General features: G+C 45.1%; 3 protein-coding genes across 3 annotated transcripts in view; 1 reads left to right on the top strand and 2 right to left on the bottom strand.

The window, feature by feature from the left end:
• LOC144584973 (uncharacterized) overlaps nucleotides 1–5983 on the top strand; it is a 66481-nt gene extending 60498 nt beyond the window's left edge. Inside the window, 1 exon segment of the mRNA XM_078382344.1 lies at nucleotides 2432–5983. Coding sequence (XP_078238470.1) covers nucleotides 2636–5569 — 2934 coding nt within the window. The 5' untranslated portion in view covers nucleotides 2432–2635 and the 3' untranslated portion in view covers nucleotides 5570–5983.
• The window catches only part of LOC144584975 (uncharacterized), a 618887-nt gene that overhangs the window by 180174 nt on the left and 413566 nt on the right, over nucleotides 1–25147 (bottom strand). The gene's annotated exons all lie outside the window — the stretch shown is intronic.
• The window catches only part of LOC144584983 (uncharacterized), a 392659-nt gene that overhangs the window by 85920 nt on the left and 281592 nt on the right, over nucleotides 1–25147 (bottom strand). The window lies entirely within an intron of this gene.

Here is a 25147-nt window from a genome sequence, read left to right on the forward strand (position 1 = left end):
CTTTGTTCACTTAAATAAACTTATGTTGTTTAATAATTGGCCTTTCTAGTCCTTTGAACAGAACAGTTTCCTTATAGATAATTAATTTGGCTTACGTTACCAAAATTGAGTCATTAAACAGTAAAGATACGGTATTAGGTGATTCCTTTTAATAAAATCGAAACAGACTTTAAATGCAGGCTGCCAAGAGTTCATGTCCCAGGAACTGTGTTGACTCAAGCAGTTTAATTTCGAATGGGAGTGAATGGGGCCTGGATTTTCCTGTTTCGTGGTTTTTGATCTCATTTATGGGACCAATAACTTGTCTTTCTCTACAGATGCAAAAACCTCATGACAGGGAAATGTAATTAGAAAAATACTTTGTGCTTAAACGTTTAACTTAAAGAGCGTAAAGTCTTCATAACAGCATGTACAGAATATATAATGACTTTTTTGCTCACGAAACCACTCTCAGCCTGACCGGCCTTAAGCAAAGGTGCAGCAACGAATGCTCTGCCTGCCCTGCTTTTATATCAGTTTCCGCCCCTACAGTCCCAGGCGCCTGCCCGTGGCTACAGCAGCCTCAAACCTTCCCAGTGACTCAGCTTCAGGGTTTTGGCTGACCTACACGTAGTTGGTTTCTACGGCTTTCCTATTGATTGATTGATTGATTGATTGATTGATTGTCAAACGACCATTCCTATGTATGTTGAAGACCTAAATTTACTGTATTTCTCAGTGACCTGATCTATACGAACATTTTGACATAAAATTCCTGTACGTAACCTCCACCTCCTAGCTTCTTTATAATCACATGTACCCTTAAAATCCATATTCACCAATGTCTGATCTGCTACTTTTATTAACCCTATGTCTGTTTTAAAAACTCTAAATCACAATCACGAGATGCATACATATATAATCTCTCCTAAAATAACTTTTATATGCTGATGAATAAAAAGTAAAATTATTTACATCTCCTTTCACTTCTCTCCAAATATCTTGCATGTCAGTTCTATTTATCAGTTTATGTCATATTGTAATATACAATGGTGCCCCGCGAGATACCGATAATGCGTTCCACTGAAACCGCTGTACAGCAAAATCGTCATGCAAAAAAAATCCCCATTGGAATGCATTGAAAACCGGTTAAAGTTTTCCAATGGGGAAATTACCTCATCATCCAGTCAAGATCCTCCATAGAGGAGCCATTTTCTGAGCACCAATCAGCTGTTTTTAATAGCTGTCTTCCAAAGCATGGGTCGAAAAACAGCTGGAAGCCATTTTGCAATGTCGTAAAAATCGTCGTCTTGTGAACAAATGGTTCGCGAAGCATGGAACTATTCCACATCTAGCAAAAAAAACCATTGGAAACATTGTTTTGCAATCGTTATAGTGATTGCAAAAAAGTCAACGTCCTGCGGTTTCATTGTTCCACGAGGTCATCATGTAGCAGGGCACCACTGTACCTTCTTTCATCCTTGGTAGGGTTTAACTTATCTTCCTCTTCATCCATTCACATTTATCTTTATTTATCAAGACTTTAAACCATTCCATTTTACCATCACATCTCCATTTGGTCCCGTACTCTGACGACATACCCCAGCAAAGCAACACCCAATAGTAACAAATCCTCAAACTTTAACTATTTTACTTTTAAAAAAAACCTTAACCCATAAACCCTCACAGCTATATTTAATAATATTTCCCCCCTCTTTTTGGCCAAATCCTACCTAGCCACAGTTAAGTGCAAAGTCCTGCACCTTGGAAAAAGAAACCAATTGCAGAGTTACAAGATGGGGGATACTTGGCTTAGCAAAACTACGAATGAGAAGGACGTTGGATTTGTTGTAGATTGCAAGCTAAATATGAGCTAACAGTGGCTTTTTATTAATCCAGGTTCTCCAACTCTTCTTTCCTTTTCTCCTTTCATGGGTTCGCCATTTTCAATACATTTATGGATTTGCAATGCCTTTAAATTAAGTATTGTACAGTGGAGGAAATTTGCAAGTAAACCATGGAACTTTTCCAGTAAAACCTCAATTCTAATCAAACCCCATCCGTGTGTTTCTGAGTAAGCTGGCTGGATAGGTCAGTGGTTTAAATATCTGGTTGCAGAACCAGAGGTTCCTTGCTGTGTCTCCCACGGGTAAGGTCAGCCTGTGTGGCCTTTGGGAAACTGCAAGGTCCCAGAAGCAGGAAATGGGGAAAGACTTTTGAGTATTCTCTACCTAGAAACCCCCCGAAAAAGGGTTGCCATCAGTCAGAATTGACTTGATGGCCCATATTTAATAGTATTTTGAATAGTGGTTAATATTAATCAACTATGTTTTCCCATCACTGTCGCTTTGGAAGTATCAATTCAACCATGCTATTTTCACAATACGGCTATTTTTTCAAATGTTGCCAATAAAGCCTTCAGGAGAAATATGCCTTCTTCTTTCTCTATTAGGTAACAAACATGATGGCCAGAATTATACAGAGCCTCTTCTTCTGTCCCTGAAAAGAGTCAAGTGTAAAGCCGGGAAGAAAAGCTTAGAAAAACCCATGAGCTGAAGGAGAAACAGCTTAAACGCCTGACGCGTGGAGACAGCTTCAGACCAGTGCTGCTAGTTCAGTTTAAAGAACTCACCCTGGGGAAAAATCATACAAAAACATGGAATGTGAAAAGAATTTCAGCGGGAGAAGAAATCTGCCTTCACATCAAAGGACCCACACTGGGGAGGAACGACATAAATGCATGGAATGTGGAAAGAGCTTTAGTCACAGTGGTGACCTTAAGGTACATCAAAGGACCCACACTGGGGAGAAACCACATAAATGCATGGAATGTGGAAAGAGCTTTAGTCAGAATGGTGAACCTACGTCACATCAAAGGACTCACACTGGGGAGAAACCACATAAATGCATGGAATGTGGAAAGAGCTTTAGTCAGAGTGGTCATCTTAGGGTACATCAAAGGACTCACATGGGGGAGAAACCACATAAATGCATGGAATGTGGAAAGAGCTTTAGTCAGAATGGTGAACCTACGTCACATCAAAGGACTCACATGGGGGAGAAACCACATAAATGCATGGAATGTGGAAAGAGCTTTAGTCAGAGTGGTCATCTTAGGTTACATCAAAGGACTCACATGGGGGAGAAACCACATAAATGCATGGAATGTGGAAAGAGCTTTAGTCAGAGTGGTGAACTTACGTCACATCTAAGGACTCACACTGGGGAGAAACCACATAAATGCATGGAATGTGGAAAGAGCTTTAGTCAGAGTGGTAACCTTAAGTCACATCAAAGGACCCACACTGGGGAGACACCATATAAATGCATGGAATGTGGAAAGAGCTTTAGTCGCAGTGGTAACCTTACATCACATCAAAGGACTCACACTGGGGAGAAACCACATAAATGCATGGAATGTGAAAAGAGCTTTAGTTGCAGTGGTGACCTTACATCACATCAAAGGACTCACACTGGGGAGAAACCACATAAATGCATGGAATGTGGAAAGAGCTTTAGTCGCAGTGTTGACCTTACATCACATCAAAGGACCCACACTGTGGAGAAACCACATAAATGCTTGGAATGTGGAAAGAGCTTTAGTCAGAGTGGTAACCTTAAGTCACATCAAAGGACCCACACTGGGGAGAAACCACATAAGTGCATGGAATGTGGAAAGAGCTTTAGTTGCAGTGGTAACCTTAAGTCACATCAAAGGACCCACACTGGGGAGAAACCACATAAATGCATGGAATGTGGAAAGAGCTTTAGTCAGGGTGATAACCTTAAGTCACATCAAAGGACTCACATGGGGGAGAAACCACATAAATGCATGGAATGTGGAAAGAGCTTTAGTCAGAGTGGTGAACGTACATCACATCTAAGGACTCACACTGGGGAGAAACCACATAAATGCATGGAATGTGGAAAGAGCTTTAGTCACAGTGGTGACCTTAAGGTACATCAAAGGACCCACACTGGGGAGAAACCACATAAATGCATGGAATGTGGAAAGAGCTTTAGTCAGAGTGGTAACCTTAGGTTACATCTAAGGACTCACACTGGGGAGAAACCACACAAATGCATGGAATGTGGAAAGAGCTTTAGTCAGAGTGGTCATCTTAGGTTACATCAAAGGACTCACATGGGGGAGAAACCACATAAATGCATGGAATGTGGAAAGAGCTTTAGTCAGAGTGGTGAACTTACGTCACATCTAAGGACTCACACAGGGGAGAAACCACATAAATGCATGGAATGTGGAAAGAGCTTTAGTCAGAGTGGTAACCTTAAGTCACATCAAAGGACCCACACTGGGGAGACACCATATAAATGCATGGAATGTGGAAAGAGCTTTAGTCGCAGTGGTAACCTTACATCACATCAAAGGACTCACACTGGGGAGAAACCACATAAATGCATGGAATGTGAAAAGAGCTTTAGTTGCAGTGGTGACCTTACATCACATCAAAGGACTCACACTGGGGAGAAACCACATAAATGCATGGAATGTGGAAAGAGCTTTAGTCGCAGTGGTGACCTTACATCACATCAAAGGACCCACACTGTGGAGAAACCACATAAATGCTTGGAATGTGGAAAGAGCTTTAGTCAGAGTGGTAACCTTAAGTCACATCAAAGGACCCACACTGGGGAGAAACCACATAAGTGCATGGAATGTGGAAAGAGCTTTAGTTGCAGTGGTAACCTTAAGTCACATCAAAGGACCCACACTGGGGAGAAACCACATAAATGCATGGAATGTGGAAAGAGCTTTAGTCAGGGTGATAACCTTAAGTCACATCAAAGGACTCTCATTGGGGAGAAACCACATAAATGCATGGAATGTGGAAAGAGCTTTAGTCAGAGTGGTGAACGTACATAACATCTAAGGACTCACACTGGGGAGAAACCACATAAATGCATGGAATGTGGAAAGAGCTTTAGTCAGAGTGGTAACCTTAAGTCATATCAAAGGACCCACACTGGGGAGATACCATATATATGCATGGAATGTGGAAAGAGCTTTAGTCGCAGTGGCAACCTTACATCACATCAAAGGACTCACACTGGGGAGAAACCACATAAATGCATGGAATGTGGAAAGAGCTTTAGTCGCAGTGGCCACCTTACATCACATCAAAGGACTCACACTGTGGAGAAACCACATAAATGCTTGGAATGTGGAAAGAGCTTTAGTCAGAGTGGTAACCTTAAGTCACATCAAAGGACCCACACTGGGGAGAAACCACATAAGTGCATGGAATGTGGAAAGAGCTTTAGTTGCAGTGGTAACCTTAAGTCACATCAAAGGACCCGCACTGGGGAGAAACCGCATAAATGCATGGAATGTGGAAAGAGCTTTAGTCAGGGTGATAACCTTAAGTCACATCAAAGGACCCACACTGGGGAGATACCATATATATGCATGGAATGTGGAAAGAGCTTTAGTCGCAGTGGCAACCTTACATCACATCAAAGGACCCACACTGGGGAGAAACCACATAAATGCATGGAATGTTTAAAGAGCTTTAGTCGCAGTGGTCACCTTAGGAGACATGAAAGGACTCACACTGGGGAGAAACCATAGAAATGCATGCAATGTGGAAAGAGGGTTATTTAGAGCTCCTGATAATTAAAAAACGTGTAAAAAGCTTTTTCAGTTTTGTGCTGGTTTCCAGTGGAAAGATTAAGCATCCAGAACCTGCCTCAATGCAAAACAGAAAAATGGAGTCCATTTTGAAGTTCCACTTGTGATGTGTTTTACTTCTATCGGTAATTAACAGAGAGATACCACAAAATAGATGTGGAACATTTTGCTAAATAATGGAATAATCATATATTGTCCAGTGGAAGCTTTTACAAAATTAGTGTAAAAAAAAAGGGATGGATGTTCTAAGGCTAACTGATGGAAGAAAAGCAAGTAGTGAAGAGAGAGAAGTTGTCATTTGTTTTATAAGTCTTTATCCTCCTAAATAATAATAGTAATTGAATTTTAAAGAGGGTACCAATGAATTTATATTACTTCATTTTTGTAAACAACTACATATATATGGTATGATTTATGAAGAACTAGGTGCTTCTATGCTATTATATTGAGACTATACTGCTTTGTCATGGCAGGGATTGTTGGAAAGAGTGGAAAGTTTGGTTTTTGAAGCTCAGATCTCTTTGGGCGCTGGACTGGACTGGGTCAGAGGTGACGAAATCCTTTGATTTTTAACATCTGAGCTTCTCAGAGGCTGGGAAATCTAAGCCTTGGGAAAATTTGGTTTTGCTGATTGATGCAAAACAAAGGGGTATAAATATTGGGAGAGATCTCACACAAAGTGTTATTAGAAAGGAAAGGAGAAACATAGATGTTTGGTTTCATGATGCCAGGTGAAAGTCCTTGGAAAAGTGGAAAGATAACACTGTGGCATTGACAGCCACCAATGGATTTTACAAACGGCTGAGTGAGAACAAAATTTTCTGTTTCTTAACAACACATTTACAGCCAAATAGTGCTCTTTTTTTCCTTTGTATATATTTATTTATAATAAATAAATATATTTATTTATAAATATAAATATAAATAAATATAAATATAAATAAATAAAATAAATATAAATAATATAAATAAAATATTAAATATTTTATTTTATTTTATTTATTATTATAATAATATAATAAAATAAAATATTTTATTTTATTTATTATTATAAATAAAATAAATATAAATATAAATAAAATAAATATAAATATAAATAAATGACTGGTTCGAAGCCCATTCAGAGGAGTTAATGCCAGCCATCGAGGATAAGAGAAGAGCTCTAGCAGCGTCAGGCCCAGAGGGGGCTGGGCCTGACGCGCTGAATTTGGGGTTTTTACTGGAAACTGTACCCATTGCTGAGGGAGGTTTCAGGGATAAAGGTAGGCCTTTATTGATGTTTTGCTAAGGAATTTGCTTTTGTCTTGGCCCCTGCACCACATGGTCCCAGAGGGGGCTGGGCCTGACGCGCTGAATTTGGGGTTTTTACTGGAAACTGTACCCATTGCTGAGGGAGGTTTCAGGGATAAAGGTAGGCCTTTATTGATGTTTTGCTAAGGAATTTGCTTTTGTCTTGGCCCCTGCACCACATGGTCCCAGAGGGGGCTGGGCCTGACGCGCTGAATTTGGGGTTTTTACTGGAAACTGTACCCATTGCTGAGGGAGGTTTCAGGGATAAAGGTAGGCCTTTATTGATGTTTTGCTAAGGAATTTGCTTTTGTCTTGGCCCCTGCACCACATGGTCCCAGAGGGGGCTGGGCCTGACGCGCTGAATTTGGGGTTTTTACTGGAAACTGTACCCATTGCTGAGGGAGGTTTCAGGGATAAAGGTAGGCCTTTATTGATGTTTTGCTAAGGAATTTGCTTTTGTCTTGGCCCCTGCACCACATGGTCCCAGAGGGGGCTGGGCCTGACGCGCTGAATTTGGGGTTTTTACTGGAAACTGTACCCATTGCTGAGGGAGGTTTCAGGGATAAAGGTAGGCCTTTATTGATGTTTTGCTAAGGAATTTGCTTTTGTCTTGGCCCCTGCACCACATGGTCCCAGAGGGGGCTGGGCCTGACGCGCTGAATTTGGGGTTTTTACTGGAAACTGTACCCATTGCTGAGGGAGGTTTCAGGGATAAAGGTAGGCCTTTATTGATGTTTTGCTAAGGAATTTGCTTTTGTCTTGGCCCCTGCACCACATGGTCCCAGAGGGGGCTGGGCCTGACGCGCTGAATTTGGGGTTTTTACTGGAAACTGTACCCATTGCTGAGGGAGGTTTCAGGGATAAAGGTAGGCCTTTATTGATGTTTTGCTAAGGAATTTGCTTTTGTCTTGGCCCCTGCACCACATGGTCCCAGAGGGGGCTGGGCCTGACGCGCTGAATTTGGGGTTTTAACTCTTAACCCCAATTCCAATATGGTAAATATGAATTACCTGAGGAAGGGCAGAGTTTTAGCATAAAGGAGGATGAGCCAGAGAGCATATTTAATGGTGCATGAAACTCTCTAATCCTATTTCTTACCCTAATTTGGGAAACAAGAAAGCCACTCAACATTGCATACTCCCACATTATTAGAGAGCAGGCCGGGTAGGTGGGGCTCGTCAGCCCTGGAAGGCAGCCCATCTAGGAGAAGGAAAACTCCGAATTTAAACCTCCACTGCCCTGTGGCTATATCCACTCATGGAAAGGGCTTCAGGAGATAACCTCGAGGCAAAATCCGGAGCTGGAGTCCCGGAGGCACTTTGTGTCACTCTGCCAACTCCTGCGACGTTGCTGGAACCAGTTGTATTGGCTCTTGCCTCTCCACTGGACCATTTCAGCGACGTGGAGAGGGGGGATTTGCTGCTTGGGTAACAGCCTATCCTCCATATTATTTTACCCAGGCTTCGTGCTCTGGAGAGGACACTCCAGCTTCGCATACAGCGTCGAAACAACACGGGAAGTAGCAGTTACCGGTTATAAGTCTTTGCTCAATTGGCGTAGAGCAGGACACCAGGGGCTACTTCTGACGGTGGGAGAGGTCATTGCACCTCACTAGGTAGATACCGCCCGCCTTAAGCTGGGCAGCCCCCAGCCAGTAAGGTGCTACCTCGCCACGGTCTGTTAACTCCACGGGGTGCGTGGGGTTTAGGGTCAAACCCGACAAGCAGATCGATAACTGTGCACCATGCAACAATCGTAAGAAAACTTCTGCCCTAAAGCTGGGCACCTGGAATGTACGGACAATGACCCCTGGCTTTCCCGACTACGGCTTTCCTAACGACCTGCAAGAAATAGATGATGTGCGCAAGACAGCTGTCATTGACATGGAACTGAGTAGACTGCAGATGGACATTGTTGCCTTACAAGAGACAAGACTGCCAGACTCTGGATCTGTCAAAGAAAAAAACTTCTCATTCTTCTGGCAGGGAAAACCATCGAATGAGACCAGGGAATATGGTGTTGGCTTTGCAGTCAAAAATACTCTTCTGAGATGCATTGTTCCACCTACTGTGGGGAGTGAAAGAATCCTGTCTCTGCAGCTCCACTCATCAGCAGGACCAGTAACCCTCATTAGCGCATATGCACCAACACTGTCATCCACTCCAGAAGTGAAAGACAAATTCTACGACGATCTGGCAGCTACTATCAAAAAAGTCCCTGAAAGAGAGGCACTGTTCATTCTTGGAGACTTTAACGCTAGAGTTGGTGCTGATCATAATTCTTGGCCCACTTGTCTAGGCCGTTTTGGCATTGGAAAGATGAATGAAAATGGCCAACGCTTGCTGGAGTTTTGCTGCTATTATGGTCTTTGTGTCAGCAACACATTCTTTAACACGAAGCTGCAACACAGAGTTTCCTGGAGGCATCCAAGATCCAAGCATTGGCATCAGCTTGATCTAATCCTCACTAGACGTTCCAGCCTTCCTAGTATTACGATCACACGCAGTTACCAGAGTGCTGATTGTGATACTGATCATTCCCTGGTGTGTAGCAGAGTAAAACTACGAACAAAGAGAGTATATCACACGAAAAAGGAAGGAAGACCACGTATTGACATCAGCAAGACTTGCGATGAAAGAAAAGTGAAGGAATTTACCCAAGCACTTGAGGAAGCCCTTCCAGGTCCGGCTGATGCAAATGCATCTGAACGATGGGAACACTTCAAGAACACTGTCTATAACACTGCCTTGTCCACCTTTGGCAAGAAGACCAAAAAGATGGCTGACTGGTTCGAAGCCCATTCAGAGGAGTTAATGCCAGCCATCGAGGATAAGAGAAGAGCTCTAGCAGCATACAAAGCCTGTCCTAGCGAGTACAACTTGCAAGCTCTTCGAGCTGCTCGCAGTCAAGCCCAACAGGCTGCCAGGAGATGCTCCAATGATTATTGGCTCCAGCTCTGCTCTCAGATACAGTTAGCAGCGGACACAGGTAACATCAAAGGAATGTATGACGGTATCAAACAGGCCTTAGGTCCAATACAGAAGAAATCTGCTCCCCTGAAGTCTGCTACAGGTGTGCTTATCCAGGACCGAGCACAGCAGATGGAACGCTGGGTACAGCACTACTCTGAGCTATATTCCAGAGAGAATGTAGTAACCGAAGAAGCATTAAATAACATTGAGTGCCTGCCTGTCTTGGAAGAGCTGGACAACGAACCAACCCTAGCAGAAATAAAAGCGGCCTTGGACTCCCTCGCCTCCGGCAAGGCACCTGGAAAGGATAACATCCCTGCTGAAGTGCTGAAATGCGGTAAGGAGATCATCACCACCGAACTGTATGAAGTCTCTTGTCTCTGCTGGAGGGAAGGTGGAGTACCACAGGACATGAAGGATGCAAACATCGTCACATTGTACAAGAACAAAGGAGACAGGGGTGACTGCAATAACTACCGTGGCATCTCTCTTCTTAGTGTGGTAGGGAAGCTGCTTGCCCGTGTTGTGCTGAAGAGGCTCCAGGTGCTTGCAGACAGAGTCTATCCAGAATCACAGTGCGGATTTCGAGCTAATAGATCCACCACTGACATGGTATTCTCCCTCCGACAGCTGCAGGAGAAATGTAGGGAACAACAACAGCCACTCTTAGTGGCCTTCATAGACCTTACAAAAGCATTCGATCTGGTTAGCAGGGATGGCCTTTTTAAAATACTTCCCAAGATTGGATGTCCACCGCGTCTCCTTAACATCATCAGATCTTTCCATGAGGGAATGAAAGGCACTGTAGTTTTTGACGGCTCAACATCAGACCCCTTTGACATCCAAAGCGGAGTGAAACAGGGCTGTGTCCTCGCACCAACACTTTTTGGGATCTTTTTTGCTGTCATGCTGAAGCATGCCTTTGGAGCTGCAACCGAGGGCGTCTATCTCCGGACTAGATCAGATGGAAAGCTCTTTAATCTCTCTAGATTGAGAGCGAAGACCAAAGTTCAACTGAAATGCATGCGGGACTTCCTCTTCGCAGATGATGCAGCCATTGTTGCCCACTCTGCTGAAGACCTCCAACAACTCATGAATCATTTCAGCAAGGCCTGCCAAGACTTTGGACTAACAATCAGCCTGAAGAAAACACAAGTCATGGGCCAGGGCATGGACTCACCTCCCTCTATTACCATCTCCACAGAAGAATTGGAGGTTGTTCATGACTTTGTGTACCTCGGCTCAACCATCTCTGACACCCTCTCTCTAGATGTCGAGCTGGATAAACGCATTGGGAAAGCAGCCACCATGTTCTCTAGACTCACAAAGAGAGTATGGCTCAATAAGAAGCTGACGACACACACGAAGATTCAGGTTTATAGAGCCTGTGTTCTAAGCACACTCTTGTACTGCAGTGAGTCCTGGACCCTTTGTGCACGGCAGGAGAGGAAGCTGAACACCTTCCATATGCGTTGCCTCCGACGGATTTTTGGCATCACCTGGCAGGACAAAGTTCCAAACAGAGCAGTCCTAGAACAAGCTGGAATTTTCAGCATGAATACATTACTGAAACAGCGACGCCTACGTTGGCTTGGGCACATCGTGAGAATGGCTGATGGTCGGATTCCAAAGGATCTCCTCTATGGAGAATTAGTGCAGGGAAAGCGCCCCAGAGGGAGACCACAACTGCGATACAAGGACATCTGCAAGCGAGATCTGAAGGCCTTAGGAATAGACCTCAACAGATGGGAAACCCTGACATCTGACCGTTCAGCCTGGAGGCAGGCAGTGCATCACGGCCTCTCCCAATTTGAAGAGACTCTTGCCCAGCAGGCCGAGGCAAAGAGGAAGTCACATAAGCAGCAAAACCAGGGAGCCGGACAGGGGACAGACTGGGTTTTTCTTCAGTGTGGAAGGGACTGTCACTCTCGAATTGGCCTTCTCAGCCACACTAGGCGCTGTTCCAAGCCCTCCATACAGAGCACGCTACCATAGTCTTTCGAGACTGAAGGATGCCTAACCATATTTATTTTTAAAGTTTGTATACATTTGCATGTCTTTCATTGAAAATGATAAGGGTTTTTTATTACTTACTTAAATACCTTTATTGGCATAATACACACATTCAAACATACAAAAGTGCAAAAAGCAGCTTGTGGAAATGGCTCCTAAAAGACTAAGACTTCAGGTTGGATTCACGAGCTGAGTTAGTTTTGATTATGTCCAGCAGAAATTTACCAAAAGCATTCAGAGAATTCTCATCTGTCCGCTGTAGAATAGAACTAAGATAGGCTTTATCGGTGAGCCAGGGCTTTCGTTGTGGTAGAGAGGCAAAAAATTTATCGCTCGTGGCCGAGTGGAATGGGCAATGGAAAAGGATGTGGGGCAACGTCTCTACAACATTCAGCACGCAAGGACAAAATCTGTTGTTGAAAGGAATATTGTTAAATCGGCCCATTAGCACCGCCAAAGGGATTGAATTACAGCGGGCCAAAGAAATCGCCCTTCTAATTTCGGGGTTGTGCAGTATGGAGATGTAAATCGGTGGCCTCCCTACTACCAAGGGGAGATTCCAGAACAGAGGTGAACAAGATCTGTTAGCGGCTCTTAATAAGTCTTGTGAGTTAATGTCAGCCAACCTTTGTTTGACAGTTCGTAGGGCAGACTGGAACGGAAGAAACCCAAGGGTGTCCGGGTCTAGCCCGATCTGTTTGATCTTCCTAAGCCAACCATCTACTGGGGGGCAGCTATCTTTTTTTAGATGATAAAGTAGGCTTGTTTGAGAGGTGTCAAAATACATTCTTAGCCAGTATTTGCAGGTTCTATACCAGGCAACATCCTTGAGTGGGAGTTGTCCCGTTTCGAGGCATAAAGCCTCGTAGGGGACGCAGTTTGGCATAGCCAGGATTCTTCTCAGAAAAGCTGATTGGAAGCTTTCTAGTGATTTATGGTAAGCATTGATCCAAATGGGAATACCATATAGGGCTTGAGAAATAGATTTAGAATTGAATATTTTGAGGGCTGCCGGGATTAGGCGGCCCCCTTTATTGTAGAAGAATCTGGAAATTGCCATTGAGGATATTTTGGCTGTCGTTTGTGCCATATAGCGATGGCCAGCCCAGGAGCTGTCGGCTGCAAATAACAGACCCAAATATTTAAAGGTTCTGACCTGTTCTATTGGATGTCGTTTGAAAGTCCATTTGTATATTTTACGGGATTTAGAAAAGACTAAAATTTTCGATTTCTGGTAGTTTAGTTGAAGTTTATTGGTGGATAAGTAGTCCAGACATTTGTTCATTAGTCTTTTTAGGCCCAGCCGAGACCGCGAAATAAGTACCGCGTCATCGGCATATAAAAGGACTGGAATCTTGCAGTCACCAAGAGTTGGAAAATGGCCATCAACAGTTGATAGTTCTGGGGCCAAGTCGTTTAGGAACAGGTTAAATAAGGTCGGGGCCAGTGGGCAACCTTGCTTGACTCCCTTGTTTGTAGGGATTTCTTCAGTAAGAAGGCCATCCCATGAACATCTTATTCTGCAAGACGTGTTAGAGTACAATTGCCTGATGGGATTAATCAGATTAGAAGGAATTCCGGTTCTCTCCAGCTTGGACCAGAGTAACTGCCTATCAACACTGTCAAAGGCTGCTTTTAAGTCGAGGAAAGCTACAAATAATTTTGAGTTGGCTTTAATGGAGTACTTATAGGCTAGATGGGATAGGACAGCGCAGTGGTCCAAGGTGGAGTGGCCTGATCTAAACCCAATTTGTTCAATGCCTAGGATATTATTTTGGGTGATCCAAGTATTAAGATGGATCAAAAGATAGTTGGCATACAACTTGCCTACTATTGAAAGAAGGCTGATTGGCCTGTAATTCTCGGGGAGACAAGGATCTCCTTTTTTGTATATTGGAGCAACGACGGCTTGCTTCCAAGATTCCGGAAGAATTCCACTGGCAATTGCCGTTGAGAAGAGTCCTGCCAGAATAGGGGCCCAGAAATCGGGGTTGGATTTCAACCATTCCCCCATAATCATATCAGGACCGGCCGCCTTGCCAGACTTGAGTGAGACAATTAGAACTTTAATTTCTGACGTTGACACTTGCGGCCAGTTCGGAGTGGCAAATGTTTCGGAAGCCTCTTCGATCGGAGGGGCTATATTGTCAAAAAAGAGATTTGAGAAGTGCAATTTCCAGTTATAAGCAGGAACTGCTTTAGGGTCGTGACCTTTAACTTTGAAAGATCCATTCACCAACGCCCAAAAGGAGCGAGGGTTAAAGTGAATTGTGGCCTGATAAAGTTTTTCCCATAACATTTTCTCATACTTGGTCTTCTTACATTTGGCTAACGAGTTCAGATGAGAATTTAGAGAAACATATTCTTTAAGAGCCTGCTGAGAGTTTAGTTGCCTAAACTTTTTAAAACAACTTCTGGCCGCCCTTTTATATTGTTGGCATTCATAGTCAAACCAGCTCGGGTTACTCTGGCGTGGGTCAGAACGTGAAGCATTTGCGGGCAGCGCTAGGTTAGTGGTAATGAGCTCTAATAGTTGATTGTACAACCTTACCACTTCCGATGGATGATTCACCAAGAGTATGGAGGAACTAAGTGCAGAAAAATTAGGGTCCTCCAACAGGAGAGCCAGTTTAGTCTGGGTTAGTTTGTCCCACCGGAATTTAGGGGGGCAAGCCTGAGTCTTGACAGCCTCAGCCGTTTGGACCTTACTCGCAGGAGGGACGCTCAGACTAAGTTGGAGAGGGAGGTGGTCACTCAGTTTAAACGCATGGACTGCAAAGTCAGATATTCTATCCAGTAGCGATGGAGATACTAAGACGTAATCGATTACACTACAACCTGCCTCAGAGATAAAGGTGAATTCCTTAGCCTGTTCGAATGAGACAAGACCATTCAGCCAAAGGAGATTTTGTTGAATGCTAAAGTTAACAAGAGAAATACCTGCGGGATTATGTTTTTTGTCTTTAGAGACTCTGGGCCAGCTAAAGTAGAATGGGAGCTCCGGCAATGATCTTCCGTTCGGTGTCTTTTTAAAGATTTCAAGGCCATCGCCTACCCTGGCATTAAAATCTGCACCTATGATAAAGTTGGCCTGAGGGTATTTAGTAGAAAGGTCCACTATGGACTGTTCAAGGCACTCCCACATCTGCGAGGCGGTATGTTTATAGGGATTCGGAGGAAAATAAATGTTCATAATCAATACTGAGAAATTCTTAACTAATACACGGACGGCCAGGGAACTACTGTTTTTTTGAGAGGACAATACCAGCTCAGATTTCATAAATTTTTTCGTCAGGATCGTGAGGCCAGCAGTCATACGCCCACGTTTTTCACGGCGAAAGGCTGACAAAGTAAAGCTTTGGTAGTCAGAAAGTGTTATTACTTTATCAGTCCAAGTCTCTTGGAGACAGAGAATGTCATATTGCCTTAAGTAGTCAAGAAATGCCGGATTATGCTGTTTCTTGGGCCAGCCCACCACATTCCAGGACAAAATTTTCAGATTACCCTTGACAGGGGGTGCGTCAACTGGAGGCAGCGGCCTGCTGCCTAGTCAAGGTTGGACCGCGGAAGAGATGGAAACCGTTGAATCGGGATTTGGCAATTCCATAGGTGGAAAGTTTATTGGAGGTTTATTTCCGGTGTCTTGTGATTGCTTCATAGGCGTTGACTTCTCAAGACATGGGGCCGTGTGAATGGGGTTGCTTTGGGCCCCAAGAGTGGAAAGATCTTTGGTCTCGGCCACGGATTCATCACAGGCAGAGCCTTCCTTTTCTGGGGCGATGAAAGATGGAGGAGGTCGAGGAGATGGGTTATCTCTATTGTTCGCCTCCGGCTTGTCAGTCAAACTAGCAACTTGAAAAGAATGGGTAGTCTGTCCGGTGAGAAGAGACTGATAAGTAGGTGTTGTTCTTAGATAGTGCACTGGAGTAGATTTAATGCCTCGACAGTCCAGGACCGGCGACCGTTCAATAGGAGGTTCTATCGGAAGTGAGGAAGTATTGGTTCCTTCCTTCTTGGGCTTCAGCTTCAAGCGCAGGTGTCCACTCACCTGCTTGAAGACTCTCTGGACCCCAATATTATAGGCAGACAAGTTATTTTTCTTTCTGAAGATTCTGTTGCATAAATCCTGGGTTTTCATAGTGAGAAAAAGCCGTTTATACCCTTTGACTGATGGTAAATAGTAGAAACGCTCTAAATCCAGTACATCAGTTCTAAGGCCCGTAAGTAGAGATAGCGATTTGGCAATTCTGGGCTTATTGGACCATTGTCGGGCATTGCTGCCTGGGAACGTCAAAAGCACATCTCTGGAAGACCAAATCAGCTGGGTTTTTTTGCTGTTGGCTTTGTTATCGTCCGCCTTCAGAACAGCTGTCGGTCTGACATTGGAGGATTCAGAGAGGCCAGCAGAATTAACTCGGTTATATGGGTTAACGGCCGGTAGTGTGCACTTCAACAGGTCACCACCAGGAGGACATAGTTTCTGACACCCAATCATTTTCACTCCATGTGATTGAATTAAGGCAATTTGCTTTTCGATTGAGCACAGTCTGTCCAGTATCACCAAAAAAGCACGGGCTGCAATCAAGCATGAATCGCCAGGTGAAAGTCCTTGGAAAAGTGGAAAGATAACACTGTGGCATTGACAGCCACCAATGGATTTTACAAACGGCTGGGTGAGAACAAAATTTTCTGTTTCTTAACAACACATTTACAGCCAAATAGTGCTCTTTTTTTTCCTTTGTATATATTTATTTTTAAAGTTTGTATACATTTGCATGTCTTTCATTGAAAATGATAAGGGTTTTTTATTTTTATCATTGTATTCTTAGAAAATTTGAAGCGTTCTGAAGATGTATTCTGTCTTTCTAGATTATGAGCACCAGTGTTTTACTATTGTTTGCATTTTAAATTGAAACACATCTTAAATTTTCCCTATTATCTAAATCTAAGTTGCTGCATCTTTTTACATGGTGCAAGGATGTATTTTAAGTTAGCCTGCAGTTTTTGTGTAACTGTATGATGTTTGAATTTAAAGATCTCTATCTACAGTTTTTCCTCATGCCTGTAAGAGTGCCTTACATATTTTGGGGGGTTTAGTATATAGTGGTGCCTTGCATAGCGATCACTTTGTTTAGGGACGAAATCACTTTGGAATGATGTTTTTTTAATCGCAAAAGTGATCGCTTTGCAATGGTCCCTATGGGCTATTTTCGCTTTGCGATGATCGCAGGGAAGCGATCATCGCAAAGCCTCCATTATCGGCCAGCTGATTGGTGGTTTCAAAATGGCCACCGGGGAAAAATCATGGCCACCCGCTGTTTTCAGGCATGGATTCCTCACTTTAGAGGCACCGAAAATGGCAGCGCTATGGAGGATTTTCGCTCAAAGGTGAGTTTTAAGCCCATAGGAATGCATTAATCACATTTTAATGCATTTCTATGGGCTTTTTTCCCTGGCAAATATAAGGGGAAGATATGGAGGCAGTGACAGATTTTACTTTATTGGGCTCCATGATCACTGCAGATGGAGACAGCAGCCATGAAATCAAAAGACACCTGCTTCTTGGGAGGAAAGTGATGACAAAGCAAAGACATCACCTTGCCAACAAAAGTCCGCATAGTCAAAGCTATGGTTTTTCCTGTAGTGACGTATGGAAGTGAGAGCTGGACCATAAAGAAAGCTGACTGCCGAATAATTGATGCTTTTGAATTGTGGTGCTGGGAGACCCTTGAGAGTCCCCTGGACTGCAAGGAGAACAAACCTATCATTTCTAAAAGAAATCAAGCCCGGGTGCTCACTGGAAGGACAGATCCTGAAGCTGAGGCTCCAGTACTTTGGCCATCTAATGAGAAGACTCCCTGGAAAAGCCCCTGATGCTGGGAAAGTGTGAGGGCAAGAGGAGAAGGGGATGACAGAGGATGAGATGGTTGGACAGTGTCATCGAAGCAACCAACATGAATTTGGTACAACTCCAGGAGGCAGTGGAGGATAGGAGGGCCTGGCATGCTCTGGTTCATGGGATCACAAAGAGTCGGACATGATTAAACGACAATGACGACGATTTTATTTTGCTTAGCAGCGATTTTGTCAGAACGAATTAACATCGCTAAGTGAAGCACTGTATTTAAGTAGGCAATCTAGTATTGATGTAAATAAATGAACTTGTACAGAATTAACAAGTTTTGGAATTGCCTGGAATCACTGGAACAATTAAAATTTCGTTGTATGGTATACTGTGTATATACTTACAATGACAATAAATTTTATTATTATTATTTTATTATTATTAAAAGACTTCCTGTGAGATACCCAGATGAGCTTCAAACACCTTGTCACTGGCTGTCTATCTGACGGAGAAAGTCGGGCTGAACCCATCCTGACGAGAGTGCTGTCCTTTCCTGAAAAGAGGAGGGAGAAGCCCATGGAGCCCCAGAGACAGAACATATCACCCGTCAGAGAAGTGACACCTCCATGGGGAGAATGGAAAGATAGAGAGATGAGAAGGGTCACAGAGAAAACCAGGGAGATATTTCCGGGTGAAGAATCAAAAGTTTAGGCCAATGAAGGGATGGAGAGTCTGGAAATAAAGAGCCTGGGGTGTCTAAAGTGGAAGTTCCAGTGAGGGAAACAGAAGGTTCATTAGAGGAAAGGATCGACTAGGTAAAGGAACATTAGGGTAGCAGCAGAGGTGCAGGAGAAAAAGAAAGGAATAAGACAGGAGGAGGGAAGAGAAATATATTTTGGGGAACCATCAAGAAGGGAGAGAGCAGAAGGTGGAGAGGTAGGAGGGCAAAAGAAGGAGAGGATATTACCACAAGGCTGGGAGTGGATATGAATGGAGAATCCCTGGACCAAATAGTGGGAGAACTTGATGATACTTCATGAGAGGCAGAAAGGAGACGGAGAGAAGTAAGACCGGAGAAACCCTCCTATTGGGGAGAGAAAGAGGTTGGAAGGGGGAGGAGAAAAATCAGGGAGGAGAGAGGCACGCTAGCTGAAGAGAGAAAGGGAGAGATGGACCAACCTCTCAGAGAGGGCTTTTGGCAGGACCCCGGTGGGTCAGTTGTCTTCCAGTGGTGACAACATTGATGAACTGTAGAATCTCCTTGCCTGGGTGGTCTGTAAATTTCTGTAGGATTCCTGTGGAGTCAGATATCCTAATGAAGTTCTGACGTGAAGATATCAAAGACATCATAAAGGAGAGAGGCCGTAGAAATACACAGAATGTAGGAGGATTCATCTTTCTATTCATCCAAGAACTCGTACAAGGAGGAAACCTTTGAAAAGCAAAGAATGTGGGAACAGCTTCCGTCTGAGCTGACAGGCCTAGAATAGCCCTTTAAGAATTGATAATAATGTAACCTCAAAATGGCCCTCCCACCTCGCAGGGAGCAAGGGCCTATTTTAATGGTCCACCGTCAAAGGTTACTGGATCCAGTAGGATTCCAGGATACCATGGGAGGGATACCGGCAGGTCTGGTTGGCGCCACTAGAGCTGTTGACACGATCGCTCCTAAACACCCTCTCCAATGCAGAGCTCACACAGTGCCCTGGTTTAACCAGGAGCTGTGAGCAATAAAGAAAATTAGGATTAGGCTAGAGAGAAAGTGGAGGAAGAAACCGATGGAGTATAATATAGAAGCTGTCAGGGCCGCAACTAACCTTTATCTGGCCAAGATAAGGGCTGCTAGTTGAGCTCACCTCGCTGACCGGATAAGCGAGGCTTCAAATCATCAGCTGGAAATTTTCCGTAAATTCGCGACCTATCCAGAATTGGTCGGGGCGAAGGGCCTCCCCTAGTATCTCCCCTGACCAGTTCGCAGCATTTTAAAAATCTAAAGTGGAGGCCATCTGCCAGGAGCTTTCTCCTCTTTTGGATACATTGAATCAAGCAGAGATGTCCAGCCTTACCCGGTGAGTCTTGACCATTTTCAGCCTGTGACGCCTGACACTGTGGACAAGGCGCTAGCTCGCTGTTGGGCCTCCTCCTCCTCCCTTGACCCTTGCCGGGCCTGGCTAATCAAAGCAAGCAGGCCCACAACAACTGAATGGGCTACAGCGATAATTAATGGGTCTCTTCAGGTGGGCAGGTTTCCCCCGCCCTCAAGGAGACACTCATTAGGCCCATTCGAAAGAAACATAACTTGGTGGCAGACAATATTGGCAATTATAGGCCCATCGCCAATGTTTCTTTCATGAGCAAAGTGGTCGAGAGGGTGGTGGCCGATCAGCTTCAGGCGCACTTGGATGAAACAAATGCCCTGGATCCATTCCAGTCAGGCTTCAGGCTGCGCCACGGTACAGAGACACCATTGGTCGCCCTGTATGATGACCTGTTGAGGGAGGCTGATGGGAAAAACTTCTCTGCTGGTCCTCCTCGATATCTCAGCTGCCTTTGATACCGTTGACCACGGTATCCTCCTGAGGAGGGCCTCAGAGCTGGGAATTGGTGGTCAGGCATTGTCCTGGCTCTGGTCTTTCCTGGGGGACCGTCCTCAGAGAGTTCAGCTTGGGGAGCATTTGTCAGCCCCGTGGAGCCTCAATTGTGGGTTTCCGCGGGGTTCGGTCATCTCTCCAATGCTGTTTAACATCTATATGAGGCTGCTGGGTGAGGTCATCAGGGGTCTGTGGGGCTTCGTGCCATCAACATGCTGATAACACACAGTTCTACATCTCCTTTTTGCCATCTACAGCGGATGCCGTCCTGTCCCTGCAGCGCTGCCTGTGGTCTGTACTGCAATGGATGCAGGAAAATGGGCTGAGGCTGAACCCGGACAAGACGGAGGTCCTGAGGGTGGGCGAGCCTAGCATCAGCGGTTTGGGAAACTCCCTCTCTTTTTGGGGGGTGACTACTGTCTATTTCAAAGTCCTTCCCTAGCATCAGCAGTTTGGGACATTCCCTCTCTTTTGGGGGGGTGACTCTCAGTGCGAAGAGTGAGGTGTGCAGCTTGGGGGTCCATCTGGACCAGGTGCTTGCCTTGGAATCCCAGGTGGCATCAGTGATCCACACTGCTTATTTCCATCTCTGGCAGATAGCCCAGCTGCGCCCCTATCTAGATGTTGGGTCGCTCACCATGCGCTCGTAATCTCGAAATTAGATCACTGTAATGCTCTCTACGTGGGGCTGCCTTTGAGATCTATGCGGAAACTCCAGATGGTGCAGAATGCGGCGGTGAGACTTCTTACTGGGGTAAAGAAATATCAACATATTACCCCCATTCTGGCCACCTTGCACTGGCTACCCATTCGGTTCCACGTAGATTTCAAAGTTTTAACACTTACATATAAAGCCCTAAATGGTCTAGGGCCTCGTTACCGGTCAGAACGCCTTCTCCCACCTAGGTCTACCCGTATCACTCGATCTAGCCAGAAGGTGAGGCTGAGGAGCCTAACGCCGAGGGACGCCCGAAAGGAAAAAACAAGAAACTGGGCCTTCTCGGCGGTGGCTCCTCGTCTTTGGAATGGCCTCCCTGCTGAGATCCATACGGCCCCTTCCCTGGGCATCTTCAAACGCCAACTGAACACCTGGCTGTTTAAGCAAGCGTTTCCTCCATCCACCACCTGATTTTGTTCTCTGTGCCTTTTTCCCATCTGGATTATTGTGGTATCTTTTCTCTCTTAGTAAAATGTTGTTATGATTTTAAATTGTATTTAGATTTGATATGTTGTTACCCACCCAGAGTAGTCCGCATGACTAGATGGGTGGGCTATAAATGTAACAAATAAATAAATACAAATACAGTAAATAAATCAAGGTTTGTAAAAAAAAATTGTAAGAAAGAGTCCAATTAATTAATTCAGCTGTTCAAGTAACTAGCTGACCAGTTTGATTTAACCCAGCTGTGGAAACAATAATGCTGGAAAAGAACCCTGGAGAAGCTAATCTCTGATTGGCCACTAGGGGCAATAAAATTAAGAGCCTCTGAGCACTTTTTTGGGGTTGAACTAAGCGAGATGGTGCTCCTCTGCAGGACTGATTTACGATGCTGGACATGGCTATGGACTCTGGATATGTGCTATGGGAAATGGACTGATATTGAATGCTTTATCGTGTATGACCAATGGACTGAACTAAGACAACTCTGTATGTATGACTACTGCTACAATACAATTTTTTCTTTACCTTAATGAACTCTCTTTTCATTGTTTGTCTGCATCCTGATACCTGAATTGGATAAATCTCTGCTAGGGCAAAGGAAAGATCCCAAGGAAAGAACAGACAAACTCCATGGTTCCTTCCGTGGATAAAAGTTGACTGAATAAGCGACAGAGGCACCCGTTACTTAGAGCACATAACAACATGGTTGAGAAATCAAAGTGGGAAGTCTGGATTCCAGATTCATTCATTCATTCATTCATTCATTCATTCATTCATTCATTCATTCATTCATTTGTTTGATTTATATCCCGCCCATCTGGTCTGGTCGACCACTCTGGGAGGCTTCCAATAAAGGTATATACAGTAAAACATAAGACTATTACAACAATCAGAACACATACAATAATGAAACAAATAAAGAAGAAAAAGAAAAAAAGAGTTAAATATTGACAGAAGGGAAGGCCTGAAAGTATAACCATGTTTTTAGTAATTGACTCTTGAAAGTGCCCAGCGTAGGGACTGCTCGAATTGCCGGAGGAAGGTTATTCCAGAGGCGAGGAGCCACCGCCGAGAAGACCCGATTTCGTGTCCTTTCCTTCCGGGCCTCCCTCGGCGTTAGGCTCCTCAGCCTCACCTCCTGGCTCGTGCGGGTGATCCGAGTAGATCTAGGTGGGAGCAGGCGTTCCGCCAAGTATCGAGGTCCTAAACCGTTTAGTGCCTTATATGTAAGCATTAACACTTTGAAATCAACGTGGAAACGGATGGGCAGCCAGTGCAGCATGGCTAGAGTAGGAGAGATATGTTGGTATTTTCTCACACCAGTAAGGAGTCTGGCCGCTGCATTCTGCACCACCTGAAGCTTCTGCGTCAGCTTCAAAGGCAGCCCCACGTAGAGTGTGTTACAGTGGTCTAATCTAGAGATTACGAGTGCATGTACTAAGGTAGTGAGTGCCCCCATGTCTAGGTAAGGTTGCAGCTGGGCAATCCGCCAAAGATGAAAAAAGGCGGTGCGGACTACCGATGCCACCTGTTTCCATGGTAAGCGTCGGGTCCAGGTGTACTCCCAAGCTGCGGACCTCACTCTTTGCGGCCAGGGTCACCCCCCCAAACGAGAGAGAGAGAGTCACCCAAGCCGCCAGCTACAAGGCTGTACCCTCAGGACTTCCGTCTTGTCCGGTTTCAGCCTCAACCCGTTCTCCCGCATCCATTGCAGTATGGCCTCCAGGCAGCGCTGGAGGGACAGGACGGCATCACCTGCAGTTGGTAAAACGGAGATGTAGAGCTGGGTGTCGTCAGCATATTGATGACAGAATGCTCCACACCCCCTGATGACCCCACCCAACAGCCTCATATATGTGACGGTCCGGCCGCCACACAGGTGTGGAAGAATCACACAGGACACAAAGATCAGGGCCAAATGGGTTTCTCAGAGGCTGGGAAATCTAAGCCTTGAGAAGATTTGGTTTTGGTAACTTATGCAGATTAAAGGAATATAAATACAGTATTGGGAGAAATCTCACACAAAGTGTTATTAGAAAGGAATGGAGAAACATAGGTGTTTGGTTTCATGATGCCGGGTGAAAGTCCTTGGAAGAGCGGAAAAATAACAGTGTGGCAGTGACAGCCACCAATGGATTTTACAAACAACTGGGAGAGAAGAAAATTTTCTCTCTGTTAACAACACACTTACAGCCAAATTGTGCTTTTTCACTTTGTATATATTTCTTTTTAAAGTGTAAATACTTTTGCATGTTTGTTGTGGGTTTTTTGGACTCTTTAGCCCTGTACTGAAGGTTGTTCTTCCTAACGTTTCGCCAGTCTCTGTGGCCGGCATCTTCAGAGGACAGGAGTCGGAATTGCACCAGAGCAAGGAGTTTTGATGCTGGTCACAGAGACCGGCGAAACGTTAGGAAGAACCACCTTCAGAACAGGGCTAAAGAGTCCAAAAGACCCACAACAACTACCAACATGAATCTGACCCAACTCCGGGAGGCAGTGGAAGACAGGAGGACCTGTGGCGTGCTCAGGTCCATGGGGTCACGAAAAGTCGGACACAAAGACTAAACAACAACATCTACAGTATGAAATATGCAGGAAATGGGGAAACCGAGGAGATTCAGACTATTTCCTGAGAATATTTTTGAACCCAAAATCAGCAGCAGCAAACCACACACACACACACACACACACAGAGAGAAACTTTTCCTAGTGTAGAAAATGGGCAAGCCCTCTCCCCAGGGTCTCTCCTGCCCCCATTGCTGTGGGTGGGAAGAGCGGGGGGGGGTTGAGGTTCAGCTTTGGCTTCCAGATGGGTGGCATAGAAATGCAGTATCATCATAATCCACATTCCCAGCTATCTTCCAACCTACCCACTCGAACGTTTCCCTCCGACTTGACTCACAACTGTCACACAAGCTGCGAAAGAAGCAGGTGGTGGGGTCTTGCGGCTGATTCCCCCCCCATAGTGATAACGGTTTTTCTGGAATGGATGCTTCAGAGCCATTGGCTTTACAAAAGACCTGCCTCCCACCCACCCCCAGATGCAAAGGCTGAAATGATCCCTGTGAGGAGGGACTCTTTCTGGGTTGCATTTCTCTCTCTTTATTTTCTCCAGCCCTCCATCTAGGAGGGACGAGTCTTCTTCTTCTGACCCTTCCCAAAGCCCCCTTCGCCCGTCCGTCAAGAGGAGCCTCCAAAATCAGAGGCTGCCGGAGAGGTGGTTCGTCTTTGGAAACGAGGAGCCGGCCTTTGGGAAACGGGCTGGCCCTGGAGGGGGCCTTTGGGACCCGACCCCCAGAAAGGACTCTTCCTGGCAGCCAGGAGAAAACTTTCCAGCAGAGATCCCCTTTCTTGGGGGGAGCAGAGGAACTGGCCGGCAGGATCTACCACTCCAGTGCTGGCTGGAGCGGGGGAGACGGAAAGGGGCAGAGGCCGCCTGGCCGGAGGGCAGACTAAGGGGCCTGGATCTAGCCTCCCTCGCTCCCAGCCAACCCCCTATCTTCTCCCCCCTCCAAGCCCCATTTCCCTGGGGCCCCTCCTATGCCCCCACCCCCTCCACAGGAACTTTGCCTGAGGATCCAGACGGAGGTGGGCGATGGCCCAGGGGGGGAGAGGAGAGAGCAGTGGGGGTGTCCCTAGAAAGAT

The sequence above is a fragment of the Pogona vitticeps genome, chromosome W (assembly GCF_051106095.1).
Source record: "Pogona vitticeps strain Pit_001003342236 chromosome W, PviZW2.1, whole genome shotgun sequence".
Taxonomy (NCBI): domain Eukaryota; kingdom Metazoa; phylum Chordata; class Lepidosauria; order Squamata; family Agamidae; genus Pogona; species Pogona vitticeps.